Source organism: Arvicola amphibius, chromosome 14, assembly GCF_903992535.2.
Source record: "Arvicola amphibius chromosome 14, mArvAmp1.2, whole genome shotgun sequence".
NCBI lineage: Eukaryota > Metazoa > Chordata > Mammalia > Rodentia > Cricetidae > Arvicola > Arvicola amphibius.
Window position 1 is genome coordinate 43,503,691 of NC_052060.1, and position 27,240 is coordinate 43,530,930.

The 27,240-nt window shown below is 42.4% G+C and overlaps 1 protein-coding gene across 1 annotated transcript in view; it reads left to right on the forward strand.

The window, feature by feature from the left end:
- The window catches only part of Ppp3ca (protein phosphatase 3 catalytic subunit alpha), a 288,992-nt gene that overhangs the window by 253,340 nt on the left and 8,412 nt on the right, over positions 1–27,240 (forward strand). The window contains exons 10-11 of the mRNA XM_038311330.1: positions 1,670–1,744; positions 20,052–20,136. Of these exons, the coding sequence (XP_038167258.1) occupies positions 1,670–1,744; positions 20,052–20,136 (160 nt within the window). The remainder of the gene's footprint in view (positions 1–1,669; positions 1,745–20,051; positions 20,137–27,240) is intronic.

Sequence of the window (27,240 nt, forward strand, 5' to 3'; positions counted from 1 at the left end):
TTGACTGACTTGCACCAGTATTTCAGAATTGGGTTTCTCTGTTCCTCCATTCCTCTCTTTCTACCATCTTCCCTTATTTCCTCATTTCTTTTGTTTTCATATTTTAATCCAAACTTCAGCAAAAAAAAAGAAAAAGAAATCTGTCCATTGATGATTGTAGATACAACTATATGAAAAAAAAAAATGAAAGTTATGCCCTGGCAATACCGAAGCATTCATAGACAGCCCATATATGGAGGTTTTCTTGAACTTGTTCATATTGGGTTTTATGATCTAAGTTGATGAGGACGATTGACCAGGTCCCTCCCTCAGGTACAGCTATATCCATATAGATAGATATGCAAAAGCCAGGAGCTGTAGCCAGGAGGCCTGACTGACACATTGACTCATTCCTCACGCATTTTCCCATGTGGCCTAGAAGAAGGCCATGACAGTGTATGAAGATAGTTTCCTTGTGCTTCAGATACAGTTTTAGAGAAAAGCTGCAAGACGTATGGGGTATTTTTTGACATTTAAATACCTGATAATATTTCCACAAGGCAAGCAATGAGCTGTCAGCGAAGAAGGTTTTCCCTTACGCCCAAGTAAATTGCAGGTGCCTTGTGACCGTGTCCCTCCCATCTGTGGGACTCCATGCTCCAGGTTCCTGCTCTGTTCAGTCCCAGCATGCAGACAAGCTCAGATGTTGCCTGCTGTGGGTACTCAGACAGCATGGAGCCTGACAACTACCAGGCATGACAAAACACCCTTTAGGTGGGTGCTTTCTGTTCATTGTTCAAGTTTTGACCATACTCTTTGCAAAAGACAACAGTGATATGTTGGAAAACGTAGCTCAGCTTTGATAATTGAACTCTAGATTAATGTCAGCACCACTGGCGTTTACTCATCATGGGTCTTTGGCTCATAAAGATTATTTCTTGAAATGCTGTGTAACCTTAAAAACAGTTTCTGATGATGCATGGGCCTCTCATGAACAGCTTGATAAAACCCAAGCAAGTGTCAAGAAACATTAAACGTGATAGCGTGCACGTTGCTGGTCTATAAACCTATTACCATCCACTTACTTTGCTAAATTCTAGTTCATCTCAAAGTATCTTTGAGACTTTTTGGAAACTAAATGTAATGATATTTCTGCCAACATATTTATTTCTGCAGATCAATATTCCCAAATCTACTTGAAATGCATTAGCTCATCCATCAGCAGTTTTTATTAAATACAAAGCTACTCACCTATCACGAAGCTGAATTCTATAGAGGATTAGACAAATTAACAAAAAGGAACCTGGCATTCGCTCAGTCCCTGATGAACCGAAGTCTGTAATCTAATCTAGATCAGGCAGCATCACTGTGGAAATAAATACAAAATTCCAAGACAGTTTTTTTCCCCCTTATAGATTTATAGGATCCTCACATCCAGTATTTGTTTTATTGGTAGGGGGTTTCATCAAGACGAAATAATAATTTAATTTTCAAAAGCATACTGGAGTCAAACAGCGAGTTTCTGTTTATGATAGATAATGGCAGATACGGATCCAGACACTGTGGGTAAGGATGGAAGCATAGAAATGGCTCACCTATGGCGTGCTGTTGCGTAGTTGGCTAGTGAGCAATGACAGCACTGTAAAGGTCTGACTGGACTGTCCTCCCTTTCTTCCCTGTCTGGCTGCAGTCACTGAGATGCTGGTGAATGTCCTCAACATCTGCTCAGACGATGAGCTGGGGTCAGAGGAAGATGGATTTGACGGTAAGAGGTTAAGCCTTTGTGCCGATACCATTTGCCATGCTATTACTTAGGATCACGATGCTAACCCCAGTCATAAATTTTTAAGATTTCGGTTTATGATTAAATCATAATGTTGAAAAAGAAAGCATTTTGACTGAGGTAAGGAAATGTCAGAAATGAAACCATGGGAGAATTTTCCCATTACTTTGAAACTGTTGTTGAAATGTAAACTATTTTAATAACTGTCTTTCAGTCACTCACATGGCTATTTGATATTCTTTCACCTCCTTAGAAAAAGGCAACCTTCTGTTGCTGTTTTTTATTTCTCCTATCGCTTGTCTTGATGTGTGGGGTGAACTTGTGTTTAGGTCTGGCTGGCATCTTGAACAACATCCTCTGCTTTAATACGCCATTCCCAATTGCTTCATTCATATCCTTAGCATTTCCATTTTTAAGCAAGGTTGACAACATCAAACATTAATACTTTCTATATCTGAATTAATATTTAATAGTGGGCCCATGAGAGTTTTTAACTTACTTTGAGATGCTGTAGGATAGCTCCATTGCCGTCAAGAGCTGGAGCCTTTCTCTAAAGGAAGAGGTGGTCTGTCTTGTTAGAAATGAACAGAAAGGTTGCTGTGCATTCTAGGAAAGTGTCCAAAATGTGTGAAGTTCCAAGGACGGGCCAGGAGCTGAAACACACAATAGCAAACTTTCTTCATACATATTTAATAAGTCCTGCCCTGGGTAGGGCACTAGGGATTCCTCAGTGTCTTAAAGTCTTCTTAGTGGAGCAGATAATGTCAGTAGAATAAGACATTATGAAATAAAGAACAAAAGCAAAGAGAAAAGTAGATACTGTGATTAATTTGAATGGATAGCCATTGATTGGCTCTTTGGTTATACAGAAGGCAACCATGGCCCTTTTGATAAGATTGGATGGCATGATTTAATGGTTTATTGGTTTTAACTCTGATAACAGTGCAAAGTATAAGATACTTATTGATCCATGTGAAAAGAAAATATACCCATCTACTTGGGTAAATAGTATATGTGTTATTATATATTATATTAGATATACATAATAGATAGTAATAGACATATATAATGTAGAATTGATGTAAGTATATCTCCACTAGGCACACAATTTGTTGCTAGCATCCAGTATTTCTCTTTTCCATAGCTCCTCTCATCTTCACCTGTCCTCATAAACTATCTTCAGATACCTCAGTGCAAAGGAATAGAATGGTGAGGAAAGAGGACATAGAAAGAAAAAAATAATGTATTTTTTAAACATCCATAGGAATTAGTTCAGGAGCTATGGATAAGTTCACGGTTTTCCACGGGATAGCTGCAGTTGCTCCTGTTGACTTCTCTCTGAGGAAGGCTGTCTCTGAAAAGATAACATTTTCATAAGTGGCCCAGACTTTTGTAACTCAAGGAAGAATACAAACCAAATGGATTCTGAAACTTAAAATAGCAGGTGTTCCATAGGTTCTTTTTCCTGTAGTCCTTTTACTCACTGTAAAGGTAGCCAGATGCACCGACTCTCTCCATCCATCATAGAGCTCGTGGCTGGGAGTCTCTAACAAAAGTACGATCCACAAAAGAAAAGTGTAAGAATTTTCTGCAGTGTTTGGTGACACTGGAGCCATCAGGACAATACTACCTAGAAGGCTAAGAACACATATCTTTTTTTCTTTTTTGCTTCAGTTTGATAAATAATGGACAGATTTACATCAATGCTGGATGAAGGGTGTGATGGGAGGCAGGCAGCTGAGGGGGACGGCAGGGAACCTGTCTGTCCAGATGTGCTTTTGTCTCTCTGCTCAGCATGCTTGGTGCCTTCGAAGGAAAGGGAGAACGTTTTAGAGTTTTATGGCATGCTTTGTGGGAGAGGCATTCCAGCTTCTCTGACTTGCCTTTGGGACTAGGGATACTGGTCTGGTGGCTGCATGAGAGAGGGAGCAGGGAAGGATGGGAGAAAGTCAGAAAAGCGTTGGTTTCGAGTCTCACCTACTTTCAGTTCAAAGTAAATATGACAAGTTCCATAATTTTGGGGTATTTTCCTCTGAATGCAGCCATTCTCAAAATTCTTATTAAGTAGTCTTAATGCAGTAAATCAAATCTACACGTTAGCCAGGGTCCTCAGCCAACGTTTATAAAGCATACTTGGTGCAGACAAAGAACACATGTTTGCGATTGCGTTCTAATGCAGGCATTCCAATAGCAAATGATCTGTTGCGTGGCTGTTGTGTCTATAGCAACCCTGTAGGCCGTCACTGATGGCTATGATTCATAGGCTGTCCTAGCAGGGCTTCACAGCCTCTACACGTCCGAACTGCTAACCATGCTTCTCCCCTCCCCCCCCGTTACTTATGTGGAAGGATACTTTATGAGCCATTCTGCTTTAAAATAATTCATTTCAATCCAAGTCTTAGAAGATTTTCTTTCTTTCTAAACACATACCACCACTCTACAGTTTAAGGTGAGTTCTTCCCTCAGAACAATACAGTGTTGCCCTAGTCAAGTGCAGAGAGTTGGTCTGAGGGAACCCAGCCTGACCTCGCCAGCTGGACTCAACACGTAAGTCCCTAAGGTACACATTCCTTCACTACTCCCTTTTTGTCAATCTTCGCATTAATTAATACTTTTTCTTTTTTGAACGACACTCTCTGCATTGCCTTAAGGCTCTTCTGCCAGCTGCCCTTACACAATCGGTACTTTCAAAATTTCAAGCAGCATTAAGACTTTAAGAAAAGCTTGGTTTCTATTAAAAGTTCTTGGCTCCTCCAGACAATTGCTTCAAGTTTAGAGATGAGCAGAAAGAAGTCAAAGCATTGCTGTCTACTTCTTGGAGAAGGTAGGCGCCATTGTCTCTAGTTGTCTTGGACACATCAGTCCTTGCTTAGCAAGTAGTGCACCGTCTCCTCCTTTTACCAAATCATTGTTTCTTTCCCTTGGTCAGAGTAAGGAGAAGGACTCCCTTAGTTTCTTTTGTGGTTGTGACTATGAGGAGAGAAAGGAGAGTTGGGGGCAGCAGTTGGGGAAGATTCACCCTAGCTGGTCGGCCTCCAGGGCACATGGCGGTAGTGAAGAACCTATTGTCCCTCACAGCACAGCGTTCAGATTTCCCAGAAGCACCTTGGGGCTGGGGAAGAGAGCTTCGCTGATCCCCAGCACCCACTCAAAAGCCAGGAATGGTGATGTACACCTACAGTGCCAGAGCTGGGGTGAATGGAAGGACCTAGAGAAAGGCAGGCAGATCACTGAAGCACATTGGCCATCCATTCTAAACTAATTGATGACTAAGCTTCAGGGTCAGTGAGAGATAGTGTAAACATGGAGAGAGAGCAAGGGAAGACAGGCACTGGCTGTCCTGTGATCAGTGGCATGAATGTGCACACACATGTGCATACGCATTTGTACACTCCCATAGACATAACTTTCCTGCAAAGAAGGACTTCGGGAGAACTAAAGGAGCTTCCACAGGGGAAAGTGCCCTCTGACCATCGATTTTGGATTGATATGAAGCTGATTGCTTCAGGAGAATGCTCACATAAAGGGGTTCCTTTATGACTTGCTTTCTCTGTATGTAAGAAGAGAACAGAATGTTAAGTTTAGAAGTTCAGACACAAAATAGTTGAGGAACATCCAGCTTTGCCTGACACCAGTCCAAGACCAGCTGCTCTTCCTTAAGTGCTCAGCAGTTTCAGGGTCTGTCTGTTTTGTTAGAAAGTTAAGGGTATTAGGATCCCGAGTCTGAAACAAATACTAATGAACGTTACCCTCTCATTTTATGGCTATAAGTATGACTGAAGTGTTAGCTCCATTCTCAGAAATGTCCTCACTGAGGGTGGAAATACACAGAGATAAATGTTTTAATGGCAAGTATGTTCAACTCTGAGTACTGACCATTTTAGACAGGCCAAACAAGGTGACTCGTAGCCATTTATTTTATCATGACTCTGAAATGAATGGATTTCTGCAGTGCTCAAAGAACAGTTTTGTGAGATACCCTGGAGCTGTTTGGATCTCTTTGGGATATAGCAGCATATATTTGAGTTTTTTGTTTGTTTTTTGTTGTTTGTTTTTTATTTACAGCATCCCCAACTGTAGGGGAAGATTGCACTTCTGTTGCCCCATCCGTTCCATATTTGAAACTTGTCTGTCATTGAGAGGTGGTCCTGGGCTCCTTCCAGGCTCCTCATCTGTTTGCTACAGACATCAAAGGGCTCAATTAAAGCACTTCCTTCAACCGCTTCTTATTTTAGGTGGGGGCCGCCGCATGATGAGTGATTCATCTAGCCCTTCTCAATCTTCTGCCCCATATCCAGTGGCAACTAAAAAGTCAGGGGTAATAATAGGAGCTCACAGCTCATGTTTCTGTCATATTAGGTTGACTTCTAAGTGTCCGCAAGGCCTTCAGCAAGGAGGGATTCCCCACACTCCCTTCCAGATCTGTCACCTCCCCTTTAGAATTCAGTGATGACGATGCTGAGTGACAGCCGCTGACACTTAGAAGTGTCACCCTGTCATTCTAAGTTGCTGCTGGTGCATAATAAACACTTCCATTCATTTTATTATTTTGGACACCAAAAAAAATTAAGCATGATTTGTTTTAAGATTACTAGACATTTTATTGGGCTGCTTTTATTGTCTTTTGCTTGAAGACAACCTTTGGATTACTATTCTCATTGTAACATGGAAGTAAAGAAAAATCTGTCGATGTAAAGTCTAAAATATATATATATATATATATATATATATATATATATATATATATATCTAGTAACGCAACATCCTTAAGGCAGACTAGCCCGTGCATCTGCCTTGTTCTCAGGAACTTGAGATGCCCAAGACCTCAGATTACCATGCTCTAAATCTCTTCCTTAGAATCAGCATGATTAGAAAGAAAGAGAGAGAAGGGAAGGAGGAAGAGAGAGAATGAAGGAAAATGAGGAAAAACATAGACATACTTTTTGTTGTCAAATAAAACAGAAAGTACTTTATAAACATTGTTTAGAAACGTTACTGCAGCCCTTGAGAAACTGAAGCAGGACTGTGAGTTCAAGGCCAGCCTGGGCCACGTGTTGAGACCTTGTTCCTAGTGCACAAAAGGTAATACAGGAGGTGGTTTCCATCTACCTGTTTCAACATCATTGTCTCTAAGAAGATATAAGCGTTTCATTGTTTGAAAAACCTTAAGTACATGAGAATACACAGAAAGTTCTGTGATCACACCATAATTCTCTCCCATAATTTCTGCCTTACAAAGAGTCTGTTTTAAAAGGATTTCTGTTCACATTGGCTTATAGGTTTTTTGTATTGTTTCCTATTCATTTTTGATTGTTTGCTTCAGTGTTGAAAGCCAAATACAAACTGTCTGCCGTTATCATGAAAAGTTTGGAAAACTTTGCTGCCAAGGAGTGTCTTCTAAGTACTATGTTCCTTTTCCTTCCCACTTCTGATTTTGGATGATAAAATGAGTCTGCTTTCAATTTGGGCTTCTTTTTCACCCAGACGTTTCAGAGAAGAAAGAAACCCAAGTCGGTGACTCTCATTTGGTAGTTAATCCTCATTTCTGAAGAAGATTCATTTTAAATATGGAGTCATAAATGATCCCAAGGAGGGGGCAAGACTCCCAGAAATGAGAGATTTTTAGCCCCAAGGCTTCTGTTTGGTTCATTACTGCAGGGAAGAGAGCGAGAATGGCAGCGAGCACCAGAAGGCTAGCGACAGATTTGTGAGTGTGGCGCGTTCGTTCATTTGGGATTTTGCTTTTCGGTCTTGAAGTCATAGACTCTGAGATCACTTTTTTTTTCCTTAAATACAAATTATGTTTGAGACTGTGATATTTGATAAGCCTCACTAACAAGAAAATGTTCTGGAGGTGAAACTGAGATTCTGTAGCATAGGAACAGAATGGGAGAATAATAAAAGGAACATATTAGAAGCCAAGTGTAGTTCCAGGCTGCCCTGGAAAGACAATATTAAATTAGAATTTCTGTCTCTGCCTTCAGCTAAGGAGAAAGCCACATGGTAGAACCCCTGTCCTTATCCACATGTCTTCCTATCCAAATGCTAACCACAAGCAAGTCGTCAACCATGTGAGCTGACCAGATTTCCCCAGGCTTCTGTGAAACCGTTTAACTGTGTGCAAAATGTTCTGCCTTTGAATTACCAGGCAATCCTTTATATGGAATATCACAGATCCCACAGTGGCTCCCTAGTTATCTCATCTTCTTTAAAATGTCAAACACGGAACTTTGCAAAGTGTAAAGCTAGGATCTGTAAAGCCAACTACGGCATCTTGGTGGCCCCTGGGATAGCCCTGAAAGGGTTTAAGGGTTTAGCTATATGAATTTCTACAAGAATTGTACTTAGTCCCATGACAGATACTTAACCTACCACCCATGACACCCTTTTGACACATGTCACGCTCATAGAAAAGTACATGAGGACTCTAAGTATGCAGGTTTTACCACCAGAAGCAAGGGATTATTTTCAGCAAGTATTGACTGTATCTAAATGTGATTTTTTTTGCTTTAAAAATCTAAAGGAGTGAATCATTTAAGCATGAAAATTTCACTCTTGATGTCTCCTCTGCTTCATGCTGAAGAACTGCCCACTCAGAAGTGGTCTCGTGTCTCAGAGTATTGTTTCCAAGCCAACCGTTTTTGAATACAGCATTTGGTGTGCAATATAGGGAGGAAAATTGTATACCCTGTAGTAATTGCTGGTTTAAGGGGGAACAGGAAATAGTTGTTAATTGTTTATGGTACGTGTTTTTCAATGCTGGGAGGCACATGGCTTTGTGTGTATAGGCACAGGCATTTCCTCCCATAATATATCAAATCTTTATGCAGAAATATAAAACACATAGAGAAGCACAATGAGCTCCCCGGGGTGGCTGTGTGGTTCTCCTGGCTGCACTCAAGCGTAACCTGAAAACAAGTTAACATAACAGCGGCCCCGTTCTCAGGCCTGAAATCATGCATGGGCGTAAATAAAGGATGGACAAGGGTGTAATTTAGGAACGTGGGAAATCATCTCGGTTGAAGTGGTTAGATCTGAACAAAGGTCAGAGTACAACCTAAAGGACACTGTTCCAAAGAACTTCTAAGCATTTCAAACTGTTCTCAGTTCTGTTGAATTCGCAGAACTGAGCTTAAGAAGCAGTGGGAATGGAAGCTAATTGTGGTGCAGACCTTGGCACTGAGGGGAAAACGAATCAGTTTGAGGAGGATGGCTTCTCTCACATCCGTGTTTGAGTGAAACTGGCACACGTGACTCAACGTGCCCACCAGGGTTCGGAAAAATAAGTCTTTATATCTGGGCTGATGACAGATTCTTTTTTAAAATTATTATTTTAAAGTTTTTTTTTTAATTTTACATACCAACCACAGTTCTACCTCCCTAACCTCCTCCTGCTTCCCGCTCCATCTTACCCTTTCTGATAATAGACTCTTAATGGAGAATCCGTTGTGAGTGAACTTGGTCTCCAGCATTGCTTATACACACACACACACACACACACACACACACACACACACACACACACACACAATGAGGGCTGGTCCTTAAAACTGATACTTCTGGAGGAACCTGGACAAAAGAAGGTCAGTGAGAGGGTGAGGGAGCAGGCTGGACACGGATGGTAGAAGGTGTTTTCCTACAATGCTGCAGATGGGATGGGAGTCACGATTCTGGCCAGAAAATGAAATCTCAAGGCAGTAACTTTGACGATCAGACACCAGACTGTAGCGTGAGAAGGGCTCTGAGGAAGGGTTTGAAGGGAGCAAAAGGAAGGAAGAAATGTTATATTATAATGTCAAAAGCAAAAAGAAGCAGATTGGTTGCTGAAATTATGACAGAACCCAAAAATAAAAGGCAGTCATTGGAAACAAATAAAATTAAATGAAGTATGGAATATCTCAACTTTAATATTGCATTATGTATTTGTCTTTATATATCCTGTAACTGGATGACTAACTGCCGAGGTTGTAGCTGTTGTCATGAGTCCAGAGTAAATGAAACATTCCCCTCAGAGAATGTATTTGATCTCTAATACACATTTAATGGCTATACTTTAAAAATTATATAAATACTCTGAATTGCATAGTTTTATTTTTCTGTGAGATTGTGTTCTCTTATGAGAACTCTGTTTTGTTCTTTCATCTTTAGCTCAGGAGAAGCTGGCCTCCCATTTTTCCAAACTCTGGAAATAGAAATCTTGCTTGTATTTGGGTAGTGCATGTTTTGGTGCGGTCCACCTTGTTCTGGGGACTTACTGGGCTCCTGTCATTCTCCTCTGGTTCCCTCACTCTGTCCACCTTGTTCTGGGGACTTACTGGGCTCCTGTCATTCTCCTCTGGTTCCCTCACTCTGGAGTCCATGCTTGAGCTTGGAAGTCTTCAGAACACAGACCAGCACTGCTTGATAGTCACCAGTATTACATGATCAGACTGTTTACACAAAGGAGTTGTTGGGGTTGAGAGAACAGAGCTCAAGCGTTTTCTTTTTTACAGCTAACACATTTGGGTCCTTCCCATTCACCGAGGCTCCAGGCTAAGTGCCTCAGCAGGTTGTTCTGTACCTGCATCCTTGCTTGCTGGAGGTTGGCTGTATGAACATGCTACTTATTTAATTCCCCCACAGACCTCTGAAGTAAACCAGCAGCCTGCTACTATACAGAACGCCAGCCATACCATGTCTTTGCAGCTGGTGGCTTTGGGCAAATAACTTCTTTGTATGTGTCCTCTTCAAATGGAGAGGGACAGAGCCACCTCCATGTAATCGTTCTGAGTGTTACATGGATGGCGTGAGCAGGGCGTGTAGAACACTAGCATATAGATCATGAGAAGAGGCACAGTGAGGCTTCCTAAGTCACCCAGAATAGAAACGTGGTCAGCGTTGAAGCAAGGCTCCAGCCAGGTTGTTTATTCTCGGGCACACGGTCTTTACCCCTGTGCTGCTCCGTCTCTCGCATGCCAGTTCATTTAAAGGAATGGCTGAGTCAGTTACCAGATCATCTGAAGTTTCACAGTCGGGTCACTGGCTCCAGCACAGCGCTCCTGAACATTTGCAGTGCTGGCATTAGGACTCTCTGAGTCGCTGCTGTGCACTGACGGCAGCCCAAACCCAGTGCTCATTTTCCCTGCTGGTTTTTTGAGGGAGAGTGGGGGGAAGCAAAGCCTTCCTGCACGCACATTCTCTTTCCTGACCAGACTCTTGGCCTGTGCTGTGAGCCTTCAGATATTGAAATAGGCTTGTTTCAGATAAGCTCAGCGCATGCCACTGCGCCTGGATCATGCACTGGCCAGCGGTGAAGCTGCATTTCTTTCCTTACCTTTACATAGGACATGTATGTTGTCATACGACCCTCAATGTTCTATGTACACTGTAATGTGTGTGACAAACCTAGCACTTCACTGTTTGCCCACTCTCCACATACAATTAGTGAGCATTCAGAGGAGAAATTTTAATACTACATGCATACATCCCTCGGAAGTTGAAATGTGTTCTAGGCCATATGCTTTCTCATAGTACTCAGCACGGGCTCTAGTTTGCTGTTCTCTTGCTGTGACAGACAAACACTGTGACCAATAGCAACTTGAAGAGGAAATGGTTTATTTGGCTTACACTCCCTGGTCACAATCCACCACTGAAGGAGGTCAGGGCCAGAACTCAAGTTAGAAACCTGGGGGCAGGAACCAGAGAAAAGCTGTTTACTGGGGTTCTCCTCTCCCCTCCCCTCCCTTCTTCTCTCTTTCCCTTCTTCCCTCCCTCTCCCCCCCCCACCAACTTTCTTACTCACCTCAGGACAACACACCTAGAAATAGCACTGCCACATTGGGGCTGGGCCTTCCCATGTCAATAAACACCAAAGGCAGTTCCTCAACGACGTGTCTACAGGACAGTTTGACCTGAACCATCCTTCAATTGAAACTATGTCTTCCAAGTTTGTGTCAGATGATAATAAAGACTTACCAGGGCAGCATGCATGCCTAATCAGGTTCATAATAAAGGACTATTAAAGCCATTTCCTCTTCACCTATAGCCCTGGTTCCTTGAGAGATGCCTAGCCACACTAAGTGTTTCATTCTTAGAAAATAAGCCTACTTATTAACTTGACATTTGTTTTTGATCTTCTGTTAGCCATTTAAGAAATTGATGTTGGTTTGGTTTTGATTTGTTTGTATTGACAAAGGGGTTGCCCCAAGCAGATCTGGGCCTGCTCTCAGTTTCTCCATTGATAAACAGAGGAACTTAAATGTCCTCGGTAAGGCACGCGTAGGTTATGTGGCTGTTCCTTGAAAATTTTATTAAAACCTTGAATTTTCGCCCCAGTGAGAATAGCAAGCATGATCCATTTCTGTGATTCTGTGCGGTGGTCACTATGCCGATTGAAAACACCATCTCAGAAAACAGAGACACTCAGAATCAATTAGCATTTGTAAATGAAGTTCTTTTAACTAAGTAGGAAATGACCAACTGGTAACAATACAGGCACTTAGGTCCTCTTTAGGGCTTCCTATGCAAAGAATTCACATATGTTTTGTGGTCAGACAGGTGGACAGGAAGGGTCTCGTCACCTGTCCTTCCTTAAAAGCTATTACGCACTGGAGGGTTTTGTGGTTTTTCTAAGTTATGTTTGAGAAGATATGCTGGGGCTTTCAGAAGGGGATATTAGAGTAGCTTCATGCCAAGTATCACACCACTGTCACCTGTCACTTCGCAAGATTTCCATTAAGTCCAGAACTTGTCGGAAAGGTATGGAGTAGGTGGCTTAGAGCTAGGCAATAAGCTCCAGCTGTGGGTGTCACACAGTAGAATTTAAATACAAAGGAGAAACCCAGTCTAGCTTGGGAGAACCTAGCTGTCTGTTAAGAATTGGTTCAGCAAGCACTGACCCTGCCTAGATGGTTGCAGGACAGATTGCGAACTATGTCTTTTCAGGAGAGAACTTTCAATAGCAGTCGCTTCAGAAACAGAGAGTTACCTAGTTGTTGCTAGAACAGTCTGCAGGCTGGGGTATGAAGTCTCCCTGGTTAGGGAGACTTTACAGGGACCCCCATCTTCACATCCTCGGTCCAAAAGGCAATCAGCCGTGGTTCAGGCCTCAAGGCAGCCAGCTTCTTTCTCAATTGCCTTTTTCCATTCTAATGACTGTGGTCTCCCTGGACCCAGCCACTGGAAAGATTAAAGAAGTCTCTTGACTCAAAACAGGGCCACTGCCTTCCTGGCCCTGTCATTCATAGATCAATTCCTGTAAAATGTATTTTGATGCATATTTAACATTCATAAACATCATGTGTTTGTGCTCTTTGGCCGAATTATGAAGTAATTATAGTTGTGACAGATACTCTGAATGAATTTTTGAACATTTAGGACCTACTGTCTCAGAAAAGTTAAGACCTTTAAAACACACACACACACACACACACACACAAAGTCTATAATGTACTAAAATTAAGTAAGTTGAATGGAAATGCAATTTCAAAGATGGAAAGGAATAAGGTGTATAAATACCTATGGAGATCTTGTTCATGGATTTTTCTTTAAATGGATGACTTTAAATTGCTATCATTAAATATGCCACTGGCAACAGTGATATAGCCATGTCATTTTAAAGTGATTATGATTATAACATTATGGTTTTCATAACTCTTTAACCTTGGTGGGGAGAATGGGGGTCAGTGAGTGGTAGTGTTTGGGGCTGCAGCATTGAAGCACTTCCAACAGAATAAGCACAGTTGCACAGCACTGTACAAAGCCCAGGATCCTGGGTCACAGTTGTCTAGGAAAATGTGCTGAAGCAGGGATGTTGACATCACTTCTAGAAAGCATGGCAGTCCTTTCTGTTGCAGCAGCTCTCGTTGACTGCTCTTAAGCTGGGTCAAGAATGGAAAAACAAGGAAGACAAGGCTTAGTGAAGGCTTATCACAAGTTTGGAGCATATATTCTCCCAAATGAGGTGCCCACATATACATAAATGCCATCACCATCTGCGATGTAAAGAGCAGTTCAGTCAGGCTTTTGCATGCATCTGGTGTCATGTTCTCTTTCTCGTTGTATCCTATATTTCAGAAATATTAATTGTAGATAAAAGCAAGCTATTTTTATTTTAATGTAGACTTGAGATACCTCACATTTTAACTCCTTATGTGTCACCCCATTTATAGCCTTATTCAGATTCAGTTATCACTCTCTTTGGCAAAAGTAAAATCTGAAAGAATCTCTAATTTCTGGTTATGAACAGACTGACAGTGGTCTGTGATAGAATAATATTTTCAGAAAGTGTAGTTTCCCAACATAATGAAATTGTTGAATTTAACAAACCTAGAAAAATGATAAGAAGTAAATATATGTCATCTTTGAATATGAATTAAAGATTTAAGGAATGTGAAGTCTACCAGTAAATAATAAGCTATAAAACATGCTCACCCTTTAAAGAAGTTTGTGGTGTTTGAGTCCATGATCTGTATGACATTTTTCAATGCACATATTATGGACACATTTGAATTATTTCAAGATCATTTCATGAAGGAACCCTAAATAATAGAAAAGATTTAAGGCCAGTAGAGTGAAGGAAGCAGTGGAGATGTTCTCCTAGCTTTTCCATTAAAAATTAAACTAAAACTATTTAACCTTATTATATTTTTAAATGTGTGTGTGTATACATGTGTGTGTGTGTGTGCGTGTATGTGTGTGTGCAGGTACCAAGAGAGACCAATAGAGGCCATTGGTTACCCTGCAGCTGGAGTTATAGGAAGGTATAAGCTGCCCAGTGTGTGTGTGTGTGTGTGTGTGTGTGTGTGTGTGTGTGTGTGTGTAGGTATCAAGAGAGACCAATAGAGGACGTTCCTATAACTACTGCAGCTGGAGTTATAGGAAGGTATGAGCTGCCCAGTATGGGTTTTGGGAACCGAACTCTGGTCCTGTCTAAGTGCAGTATGTGCTCTTAATCACTGAGCTAACTCTCCAGCCCTATAATAAAAGCGTTTAGAGGCTGATTTCTCCTCCTCTTTACAATGAGGACTATAAAGTTTCCACACAGCTGGCAAACTTCTCGTCTTACAGCTGTAAGACTGCTTTTAATCTACTTAGGCTCTCTTTGATTTCACTTTGAAGACATCGTCTTCTCAGCTCCACATTCTGCTGTGTATTAAGAGTAGCAGGTAGAGAAACTCAGTGCCAGGGGGAAAAAAACATCAGCAACTGTTTTTTGTTTCACTTAGCTCATGCATCCCCATGTCATATATGAAGAACAATGGGACACAAGTACCACGGCTTGCAAACCTGTTCTCTCGCTCCTCTCTCAAGGCCATCATTTCTTCCCAAATGTACCTTTGACTCGGTTTACCTGGACTTAATAGAGGTAGCAGAAGCTCCTCCATGCTGTGAACTGAGAAGTGAGAAGGCCAGTACCTCCCGCATGGCAGCTTCTCAGTGTGGTTAGAACCTCTTCCTTCTAGCCCTGTCCGCACCCCTGGAGTGCTGTTTGCAGCAGCCTTCCAGGCTGAAATCCACCCTGTGTGAGGTGGTGGCACTCACTCAGCCAGTTGGCACACATCCCTTTCCTGGGAAGTGAAGGGGGCAGGAGCAGGTGGGGAGAGGTTGTACCATGAAGGGCAGGGAGGACACAGATTTAGGTTTCCTTGATCAAGTTGGCCTCTTCAACTTGAGGAAGATGGAGGATGAGGTTGCTTGATTCCAGAAGTGATCGAATGGTGCTCAGGCACAGAAGAATATCAGAACTTCATCGTTGAAAAAAGAAACAATAAAAAGGTTAGAATGGAAATGAAGTTAAATTTTACTTTCAAATTACTCTTTTTCTTAGCATATGGAATAATAATACCTTTCAGTTTGAGGTTTCTGAATTAAAATAAGAGATTACATTCTTTTCAGTGAAAAATACTAGAGTGTTTTCTGTAAAAGGTGTTTTATATATCTCCCTTACCACGGCACCTTACCACAACTGAGGCAAGGTAGTACCAAGAAGATTTAATATGATATCATATTTGCCTGTAGTATGTAAAGCAAAGTCTGGAGCATGCACGTTTATTTTGCTGACTTCACTGCCACACGCATTATGGATGGAGACAACTTGTAATGGGATGTGCATTTTCCAAACGGCTTGATGATCTCCACCAATTCTGACAAACGAGGTGTGCAGTGCTAAGTCTAAGGGCATGCTCATGGCAACTCTCCGCCATGGCTTAGTCCATCACGTTTAATAAGAATCCGTGTCATTCATGTCAGCAAGTCTGTTTGGGTATTTTATATTTTCTGAAGTTATGATTGCATGATATGAGTTTGAGACTTTGAGTAATTGAAAAATATTGAAGGTTATTCCCGGGAGAAAAAAATAATCTTACCCAACAAGTCTTGACAGATATGATGGCTTGCAGTCACAGAACCTTTGAAATTGAGACAGGAGGATTGCCATGAGCTTTAGGCCTGGGCTACAGCTTGAGCCACAAAATCGTAGCATGTCTTGAGAGCAGAGGGGATCAGTGTAGTCTTACTGTCTCCTCTTGGAGTTTATGGTAAACTTATTTGAATTTTGGAGTAAATGTTTTAGTTTTATGAAAGGGTTAATAACATAACTGCATTCATAAAGAATCTCAAAAGAGAATTTTTCATTAGGAAAACTCGATAGTCACCATTTGTTGGGAGATATGACCGTGTGGATGTGATGGAATATTATTACATTGTATACAAGAATTCATTAGGTCTGAAAATGTAAGCAGTAGCATGTTGATTGTGGTCGCCAGAATGCTCACTTCCCAGCTGAAGCTTAGCATTGAGCCTTCTTCTCTGGGTCAGCCCTCAGCGAAATTTATTTCCCTCCTTTTCCTACGTAGAGTAGAAAAACTCTACGTAAAGTAGAGTTTTCTTACTTTCTGTGGCTCTGGTTTTGGTTTTTACAAGTCCTTTGTTGGAAATTTTTCTGTGAGATCATTCTTCTGTATTTCCCGCTGGTTTGATTTTTTTTTTGTTTGACCCTTCTCGTTCCTCTTCAATATCTGCGGTTTTAGTTCTAGACTCTGAACCTCTGCTCCCTGCTTTTCTTGTTTGTATTTCTAAATATAGTCACCTGTGTTGGAGCGCGCTCACACTTTCCGTTCTGTGTGTCGGTGGATTGGTTTCATGATCTGGCCGGATCGTATACCGGAAAGGGCCAGTCTTTTCCCTTGCCCAGCACATCATGACCTCTGGGATGACTGGTCAGGAGCGGGTAGGAAATAAGAAACAAAGAGAGAATAGCTATCAGACCGCAGTCAGAACTGAAGCGAAGAATTCCTAAAGCCAGTAGAGAGCACATCTACAGAGTCCACTTCCATCCCACCTAGGAGTTAAGAAGGAAGGAAGAGAGTGGTGGAAGGAGGGAGGGAGGGAGGGAGGGAGGGAGGGAGGGAGGGAGGGAGGGAGGGAGGGAGGGAAATAGTCATTAATCACCTGTAATCTAAACACAGTGAGTTCAGTCTCCTACTTGATGTCTGGAACAAAATTTCATGTGCATAAAAGTCTGAATTTACAAATGCTATTAGAATCTCAGAGTAAGGTTTGAGGCAGGAATAACACTGTGTCTTCCCTGGTGTTCAAGCAGGTAGACAATCGCTCAAGGAATTCTTAGTGAATGGAGTCGCATGGCTCTGAATTACCGCTGATCTCACTGGAGAGGTTTTTCTTCCACTTGCATCTGCACCCACTCTGTCCAGTTACAGGCAGAATAGCTGGAAATAGCAAATCCTGCCAATTAATGTAGGGGAGTCGTTACCATGGTGTGGTCGCCCCAGGAGAGAAAGATATGGACAAAAACGTAGGCTGCTCTGATGTCAGAGGGATGGTGGCATTATGCCACTGGCTGGTACCCATCTCCTAGGGATACCGTGTGTCTGTGATGTGAATATGCACAAACATCACCTCTGAAGATCAATCACATGGAAGATGGTTTGTTCTGTTCCCACTTAGAAAATTTAAAAGGGGGGGGGGTCTCTAGCCGGTTCAGAATTGTCCATGCTGTCACGGTTTTCTCTTTTTAGGCAGCAATGTTAGGGTAGTGGGCAATTGCTTCACTCTTAACAAACAGGGAAAACAATTCCAAGTTATGTTCACAAACAGAAGAACTTCCTTCAAAAACTTGTTCTTATCGTGGATTAGAGAGAAAACTACATTACACATGTCACGTACATATCCTGGTCTCAGCAACCTTAGGGGCTCAAATTGTTCTTTAAGATTAAGAATGCTTCTGATCTTACGAGATGCCGCTCACCACTCACCACGCCCCTGTGTCTGCGCTCAGTGCGCTTGAACCCACTTCACAAGCTTCAGGCAAGGGGGCTGAAGGTTAAAATACACAGATACACACAGACCGAGAGACAGCGACAGGGGTCATCCTTGAATTCCCTAAGAATACCTCCTTTATGTGTTCAGGGGCAGATTATATAAAGATAGCCATGCCCCAGCCAAACCCACCAGAAACCACTCTCCTGCCATCAGGAACTCCTGAAGGTCTCGTGCTCAGAGCAGCTGTAGGCACTCAGATCAGGGGATTACAAGAAATTTAGGATCTGGGGTCTCACTGCTCCCAACAACCAGAGCTTGGGGAGAATTTAATTTGAGTGTGTGTGTGTGTGTGTGTAAAATACATGTGTACGCCGGGCGATGGTGGTGCACGCCTTTAATCCCAGCACTCGGGAGGCAGAGGCAGGTGGATCTCTGTGAGTTCGAGACCAGCCTGGTCTACAGAGCTAGTTCCAGGACAGGCTCCAAAGCCACAGAGAAACCCTGTCTCGAAAAACCAAAAAAAAATAAATAAATAAAAATAAAATACATGTGTACGACACAATAGAATTTTTAAAAATTTGTTGTCTTTAATTTCCTCTAAACTCATGTGAAAAAATTTGTGAGAAAACAACTTAAGGAGCAGCTTGGCCTCGTGGTTTGAGACATTCTGAAACGACAGTTTGGGCTCAGGGTGTCACGCATTTTGGTTGGTGGCAGCAGAGGGGGGCAGGGTGGGTAGCACAACTCTGGGAAACAGAGGTGGAATGCCACCAGTAGCTGCCTTTCTCATTTCCCTTTCTATTTTCTCCATGCTCCAAGCTTATAAGATGATGTCACCCATATTAACCTGGAAGTTCTGTCACAGAAAACGCTCATCTCCTAGGCACTGCTCAGTCTGTCATGTTGACAGTGTTAACCATCACAGACATCCTTTCCTGTTTTGTTTCAATTAAGAGGGTTTGGGGATGTATCTCAGTGCATAGCATTCACTGGCATATAGATTTGATCCCCAGTAACACACACACACACACACACACACAAATCTTAACAAGAAAAGTGTTTTTCTGTGTTTTGTACATTTTGAGAATTAACAAATAAAATAGATTTGTTAAAGATCATACAGTATTTTTAAAAGACACTGCTTGTATTGGCAGTTGGTTATGTAGACTGATTTTTAACATTCAGATGAAAAATTGTAAAGCACAGCCACGTATCGCTTATAATTATTATATTATTTTATGTGTGAGTGTTTGCTTGCATGTGTGTGTGTGCGTGTGTGTGCATACGCGCACCATATGTGTATCTGGTACCTACAGAGGCCAGAAGAGGGCATCAGCTCCCCTGAATATGAGTTACAGATGTTTGTGATCAGCATGTGGGTTCTGGGACCCAAACCCAGGCCCTCTGCAAGCGCCTTAACCAGGGGGTCATCTCTCCCACATTAGGACCAGGCATACATGTTTGTTACCATGTGTACTTTTGTCCTTTGACAGGTTCAACTCGGTTTTCCACATTTCTCTGCAGAACTTGTGCAGAAAGAAAGGCCAGTGCTGGAAGAAGTATTTATGACCAGTAAATAACACAAATGGTTATTCAGAGGTCATGGAGACTGCAGGGATTCCAGTCTGTGCAGTTTTAGGGAGAATTTTTGAGAGCCCAGTAGTTTCCTAAAGTAATCTTCCAGCTTGGAGATAAAGAATAGAAAACACTAACTCACCGTCTTCTCCCGCAGAAGAGATGAGAAACTCAAACACCAGGAAGGCGTAGAACCTCACCAGTCTCTGCACACATGGGCTCCACCCGTGTAAACTCGCCACAGTTCCTCTTTGTCGGTCTTGAGGATCGCATCGTGGCATCAGTGATCTAAAGTTCAGTGATCCGAATTCAACTCAGAGATAGCAAAAGGAAAACAAAACCAAACAAAGCAAAACTGATCATGCGTAGTCTAACTGTTACCCTGGTACAGATGCAAAGTAATTGTGGAAATATAAAAAAGTCACTAACTGCTGAATTCTGTTTTCAAATACAGGAGCCACGGCCGCAGCCCGGAAGGAGGTCATCAGGAACAAGATCCGAGCAATAGGCAAAATGGCCAGAGTGTTCTCAGTTCTCAGGTAAGGTTGTCTTTGCTCCCTGTCTGTTTGAAATTCGATTGTGTATCATGTAGTAGCTATCTTGACACTTTACTCTGACAGTTTAAATGTTTCACTAGAAAACGTTCCTTGAATTGTTTTTCTCTTTTTAAATGGAAATTGTCAATTCGTCTGTATTGTGCTTACATTGCAATCTACTCAATCATTCCATGAACAAAGGGTGTGTAAGTGGATTATGGTGCATCTTATCCCTCCCTTTGCTGTAGGATTTAAAACATTTCACAAGGAACGTGATTAGGGTCTAGTTCTAGTTTACAGTCTGGCTTTTGGGGAAAGATGAATTTATAGGGTGCCTTTCACTGGATTTCAAGAAAATGGACATTAAACAGAGAGCTGTAGTTGTGAACCCTAATGAATCACTTGTGAGGAACAAAAGCCATCTCCTGTTTTAGGTCTCTATAGGAGTTTGTTTGCTTTTCAGTGGATCATGAATCATCCTATTGATGTTACTAAGCATGTGTTTTGAAAACAGTTTATTGAAGAGACTTCCCTGCACTGTATTTTAATAATCTATTCCTAAATAATGCATAGTGACTCTACTTCTCTTCAAGGACCTCTTTAAAGTAAGGTATAGTTTCTCCATGAGGAATGCTGCCCATTCATGGTCATACACAGGCATGTGGGAACATAGAAATGCTTTAGGAGTTCTCCACTGCACATGTTTAGTCAGTGGCTGCTGTAATTCATATCTGTCCTTCTCTCATTCTTCGCCTCCCCTCTCTCTCCTTTTCTTTCCCCTCCTCCTCTCTTTTCCTCTCCCTGCTTCCCTACTCTCCTTCTCTCCCTCTCCCTGCTATTAGAAGCTTGAAGTTGACCTCAAGCGTCTTGCTCAAGCACTCCCTACTTTATTGGTTGGCAGCAGGGCCTCTTGCTGAACCCGGGGTTCACTCGTTCCACCTAGTCTGTCTAGCCAGCTTGTCCCAGTTGCTGTCATGCCTGCCTGGCTTCTGAGTGGATCCTGGTCATCTGAACTCCATTATTCCCACTTACACAGCAAATGCTTTATCAAACCCTGAGCTGTCTCTCAGCCTTTAGTTGTTTCTTATCAGGGGGTTCTGCCTGTTCTTGATTTCTCTCCCTGCTCTTTCTCCCACTCTTGCTGAAGTCACTGAAGAGTCACTAAGTGACTTGGTGCTGAAACTAGGGGCCCTTGAGAAAGATGAGAAGCATCCCCATAATGTCACAAAGACACCCCAAGTCAGCAGCAGCTCTGAGGCAGCTGGAGCCCTTGTGAAAAGTCACATTGACGATAGAAATGAGCGTTATTCCTCCTGCACCTTAGTGGGAATCACTCATATCCACAATGAGTAAATAATATCGAATGCAAAAACTAAGTATGCACCAAAAAGAATAGTAAAGCAATGTAGAGGGCTACTGCATTATTAATATGGCATTTAATGAGGAAAGCAAGGAATTGTGAGTGAAGTCATATGAGAAGATACGCACCATCTAGATGAAGAAATGGAGTAAGGGCATTCAAGGCAAAGAAGATAGCAGGTGCAGAGATCCTTAAGAAGAAACAGCCTGATCACTTCTGAGGACCGCCAGAAAGTCCTGTCTGGCTACAGAAATGACCCAGGGAGATAAATGACTATATGAAAATCCTGTGTTGAAGGGTACCTCAGTCATTTGTATGTGTATTATCCTTAGACTTACCAGACCACACTCTTCTTTTTTAACTGAAATTACTAGGAGGAGAAATAAAACCTCCAAGAATTTCCATATAAAACTCCATAGAGAAAAACAAAGCAAAAAAAAAAAAAAAGTAGGAGCCTCAATATAAAAATAAAGTTTTTAATTATATGAGTTTCCAAACCAAATAAGAGTGGAAGAATCAATGCTGTGGAATCCTACACATCTCCCAAGTCTGTAAGGTCTCTCCAGGCCCATGACTATTACTATCTGTGATGACATCCAGGTGAGACTTGGACTGCTTGATCCTCATGATGACCAGTGGCTTAAGATTTGCACGTCAGTAGGAAACAAAAGCAAGGTGCATTTTCTTGCAGGCCTTGTGTAGGATTCAGGAATCCTATCCACACAAACGCAGACTAAGGTCAGTTTGGTAGGCCATGCTGAACATTGAATTTGCAGTGGAATATGATTTAAGCAGTTCATATAGCCAAGGCGAAATGACAGATATACGTTAATGTAAAACCACCAAACATGTGCTACATAGATGAACAAATGTTGTGCTGTGGTACTTTCTCTTTCCTTGGGAGGTTGTCTCTAAAGGGACTATCAGTAGAGGAGGGCTAGAAGGATAGGCTGGATTCTGACAGGTAGGACTCCAGCAGGGAGATTCCTGCAAGAGACAAAATCATGACCTAGTTATGAGAAGCCACCAAGAGCAGTCACATGGTCCTAGGACCAGTGCTGGTTGAATCATTTGGGATGCAGGCTTAAATACTGGATGTTGTTCCCCATATTATACACATTTAACAGTAATCTACCTAGCAAGCTTATAGGGCTGGACTGGGCTTGCTTTTTTAACAACACATATATCCCAACATCCCAAGAGAAGGCAGCACTAGTGTGAGCCTTACTCAAAGCTCAGCAGTGTACGCTAGAATGGTTGTAAATAATGCCCGCAATCTGGTGATGATTACTAGGGACACGAAAGCACTAAGTCGCAAAAGACATGCAGGTGAGTGATTTGGTAAAACCTGACACTGAAAGCAAACAAACCTGAGACTGAAAGCAAACAAACAAAAGAAACTCAAATCTAGATCCTCAAAGTAGTTGAAAACCATGATAAAGTGTTTACTCTTCCTGTGCGTGGCAATGAGGAACCTTGGGGTGGTTTTCATGGAATGAGAGGCATGCTATAGCCCATGCCTTAGATATGTATATGCTTAGGACTAGACTGGCCAGTAAGCTAACTTGTGAGTAGGAGGAAGAGTACTTAAGATGCTGCTGAAGTAATACACGCTAAAGGCTGGAACAGGCTCTGGCATGTGGGGTGCAAAGGAAGGAACAAAATCAAGGACTTAAGGAATCTACAGTGCTCAAGCCAGGAGCCAGCAGAATCAATATTGGAGGGTGACACAGATTTCTTAGGTAGAGTTTCTGGATGCACACCCTGTGTGTGAGGACCATGCACCAGAAGAGGGGAACCAGAAAACTGTCTTTTAATAGCCCTTGTTAGCCAAGCATGGTGGCCTATGCCTTTAATCCTAGAACTTGGGAAGCAGAGGCCAGCCTGCTCTATAATGCAACTTACAGAACTTCAGGGCTACATAGAGGAACACTGTATTGGAAAGAAAAAAAAAACTTTAAAAAAAATCTTCACACACACACACATATGCATAGCATACCTCGCAGTAGATGTGCAGGTAAGTCTGAGATCTGCCAATCAGAAATAGGACATATGACCTGCTTCAAAATGAGCAGCATGCAGAGGCAACAGAAATAGAAGCCCTGAGATGCCAGCAGGGGTGGTAGTTTGCCTTTGGCGGGTAACTGTATAGCGTTGAGATGAGCTTGGAGTAGGGCTGGACTGTGGAGAGCAGCACTTCGTAAGCCAAGGCCATCTCATGGAGTGAGTGAACGTTCAGACTTGTCCTGGTGGAAGTGTCTCAGCACATTTTTCTGGAACTGCGTGCTCTCTAATGCACTCTTAGCTGTCCACTGGTGAGATCAGCTGGCCTGGCCACGATTCTGTTCTCTCCTACAAGGACATTTGTCTGTGCAATGAGTGATAACAGAGAAGACAGAGTTTGAGGATAGCCTACAAAGCCACAGCCTGTGTGATGGACGGGCTACTGCTGTTTATTGAGATGACTAGTGATTGTACCTGGCAGAACCTTTATGATGAAGCAGAAATTCCACCCTGAAGCTTCAGAGAGACGTGCAGAGAGAGGACTAAACAGTGACGAAAACAGGTGTTCTTGCTGAAGGACAGCATGGATAACCGAGGGGGGCGGAACCCTCTGAGTAGTGCCCTTTAATAGAAATACAACATGAGCCACATCTGTCTTCTTAACTATTCTAGAAACCACCATAAAGGAAACAAAACCACAAGTACCCAGTTTCCTCACTCAGCATTTGATTAGTATAATATTTATGAGGCAACCCCAGCCTAATCTACACACTGCATCCTTGAGAACTGGCAGGTTGTTTGGAAGAACACCTTTCACTTGCAGTTACGGTGTTCCCAGCGGTGGAAAGCTGTGTGTGGCTTTGGGTAGAGAGCATGAAAGGTCCATCAAGGGGCTGAGAAGGCCACATCTACAAGAACATGATGGATGTGATCAGAGGAGACCTTTGAGGAGGTCACACTCCCCAGGGGAACCACAGAAGGAAGCAGTTTTCATGCTGAGAAGACCCTTGAAGAAGACCCAGAAGCAGGGGTGGGGTCAGAACTGCAGGGAGCAAGAAAGAATGAATGAAGGACAAGAGGCACACGGAAGAGGGCAGGCAGGAGGATGGCTGTTTCCGGCGTAAGGACTTTTACATAATTCACAATGTAATCTCTGTTGTTGTAAAGCAATTTTATAAAGGAGAAAACCAAAGTCCAGAACAGTTGAGAGGCCTTGCGACCATCTTTGTGTGGCTGGAACTTCAGCCTGAGATCACCTGATTTCAACGGGGTGGTTTCCAAAACAAACAAAAGCTCTCAGTATCTTTGGTAGAAAAATAAAATTTTGAAAATTGAAAGAGTACTTCGGACAGCCAGAAAACTGTCATTGAAGTGCTAACAACCAAATGATTCCTGATCATCATTGGCTTCTAATGTTCATTTTGTTTGAGCAACCCTGATTTTAAAATGGGATTTGATGCCAGCAGTTATATGGTATGTGACAATATTTGCCAGTCATGAAGCTAAAACCTGACGTTAAATGTGAATATAAAGGTAAGTTGTGTTCATCTTTTCAGAGGTACTCTTGAGTTTTCCATATCTGCATTATTAGTATTCAAGACATTTCTTTTTTACATAACCTAGCGGTTTGACATCAGAAGCGTAAAATGGTTGAAATTCCCATATGAATGTAAACAGTGATTAATTGCTGGCTCAATCCTAATATTTGTGAGTAAACTCTACCGTTAAGAAGACAGAATCTAGACTGTGGATCAGAACTGCCATCATCCTTTCAGTATTCTTTAAAAAAAAAAAAAAACTCCTTGTTCCAGTAAATACTTGCTGAATATGAACCTGTAGACATGGTATTGATCCAGTGTGTGTGCTGGGATGCAAGAGTGGTCAAAGCAGAAAGAAACTCCTGTCTTCCAGAAGTTTGAGAGTAGAGAAGTGATGATTAGAGACCAAAAGTAAACAACAGAACAGGTAAAGTGTGGCTTGGGGCAACGTTAGAAAGTGAGACTGGAACAGCCATTTGAAGTCAGAGGGAATGAGATACACAGACAATTCTGAGACAAGATGACTCAGGACAGTACCCTAGGATGAGGTGTGCTGCCTACGTGAAGGACGCTGGTGGGAAATGTCATCTAAGAGCTGGGTGAGGGCGGAGGAGTTTGGAGGGTGGGTAGGTAGGTAGGTAGGTAGGTGTGATCCCAGTGAGATCTGCTGAAGGTTTTACCTTCACCCTTAATGAGAGAGGGCATCGGGGAAGTTTGCTATTTAATGTCTTAGTCAGCCTGCCTTTCTGTCTGAAAAGAGCTATAGGCAGAGAGGGCAAACCTTGGAAAGATGGAGGAGAAAGACCTACAGGGCTGTTGTAGTCAAAATAAGAGATGCTAGCGGTTCATAAGAGACCACCACAAACAGCCCTGTGTTGCATGGCGCTGTTCCCGTGGAATGCCCAAGCAAACAGCCAACAGAATACAGTGGAGGCATTGCCCGGGGCTGAAGGAAGTAAGCAGTGAGAGCAGGCATGCTTTGGGGTGACAAAGTGTTATCAAGTTGATCGGGGTAACTTTGCACAGTAATCATACCACTGAGAATGGGTAGGTGAGTTGAGTGTGTGGCCGGTCAACACAGCTGTTTTTGATAAATGAGATGGTGGGGTCGTGAGAAGCGCCGAGATAAAAGAAAAATGCGTGGGAGCAGAGGCATCAAGGTTTACCAGGGGCGGAGCTGTGGAATGGAAAGGTAAACATAGCTACGAGTTGGAGCAGCTGAACAGTACAGTCCCAGTTTCTGAACTGACAAAAGGTACAGATCGAGGGAGAAATTCTTTTCAGTCATCTTAGAAATCATAAAATTAGGTTTGGTACTTGGACCTACTCAGTACTGTGTGTATAGTGTGTACCTCTACAGATGTACTGTGTGTATAATGTGTACCTCTACAGATGTACTGTGTGTATAGTGTGTACCTCAGCACTGTGTGTACAGTGTGTACCTCTACAGATGTACTGTGTGTATAGTGTGCACCTCTACAGATGTACTGTGTGTATAGTGTGTACCTCAGCACTGTGTGTACAGTGTGTACCTCTACAGATGTACTGTGTGTATAGTGTGCACCTCTACAGATGTACTGGGTGTGTACAGTGTGTACTTCAGTACTGTGTGTACAGTGTGTACCTCAGTACTGTGTGTACAGTATGCACCTCTACAGATGTGCTGTGTGTACAGTGTGCACTTCTACAGATGTGCTGTGTGTATAGTGTGCACCTCTACAGATGTATTGTGAACTTTTTCCTGCACGTGTAGTATTGTAGGACCTGTTGTCTGGGAAGATAATAGGTTATTCCTATTTCATAGGTCTGCTTCTTTAACTACTGAGTCTGTAAGTCCAAGTGATTGGTAGATGGTCAGCTTTATTAAAATAATGATCCTCCTGTAGCAATTTTAGAACACTCTCAAAACAGTCTCATATGCACAATGAAAGAATTCCATGAACGCAACTCTGGGAAGAAAAAGGCTGAAAAATAAAAGCTCAGAAATGTTCCCACCTGCCTGTGGACCATCCCTCTGTGTGTCTGTCACATGACACAGGACTTCAATGACCCCCTGAAATAATCTCTGTGTGACTGTCATATGACACAGAGGCCTTCAGTGACCTCTGAAATAATCTTTGTGTGTCTGTTTTATAACACAGAGACCTTCAGTGGCCCCCTGAAATAATCTCTGTGTATCTGTCACATGACACAGAGGCCTTCAGC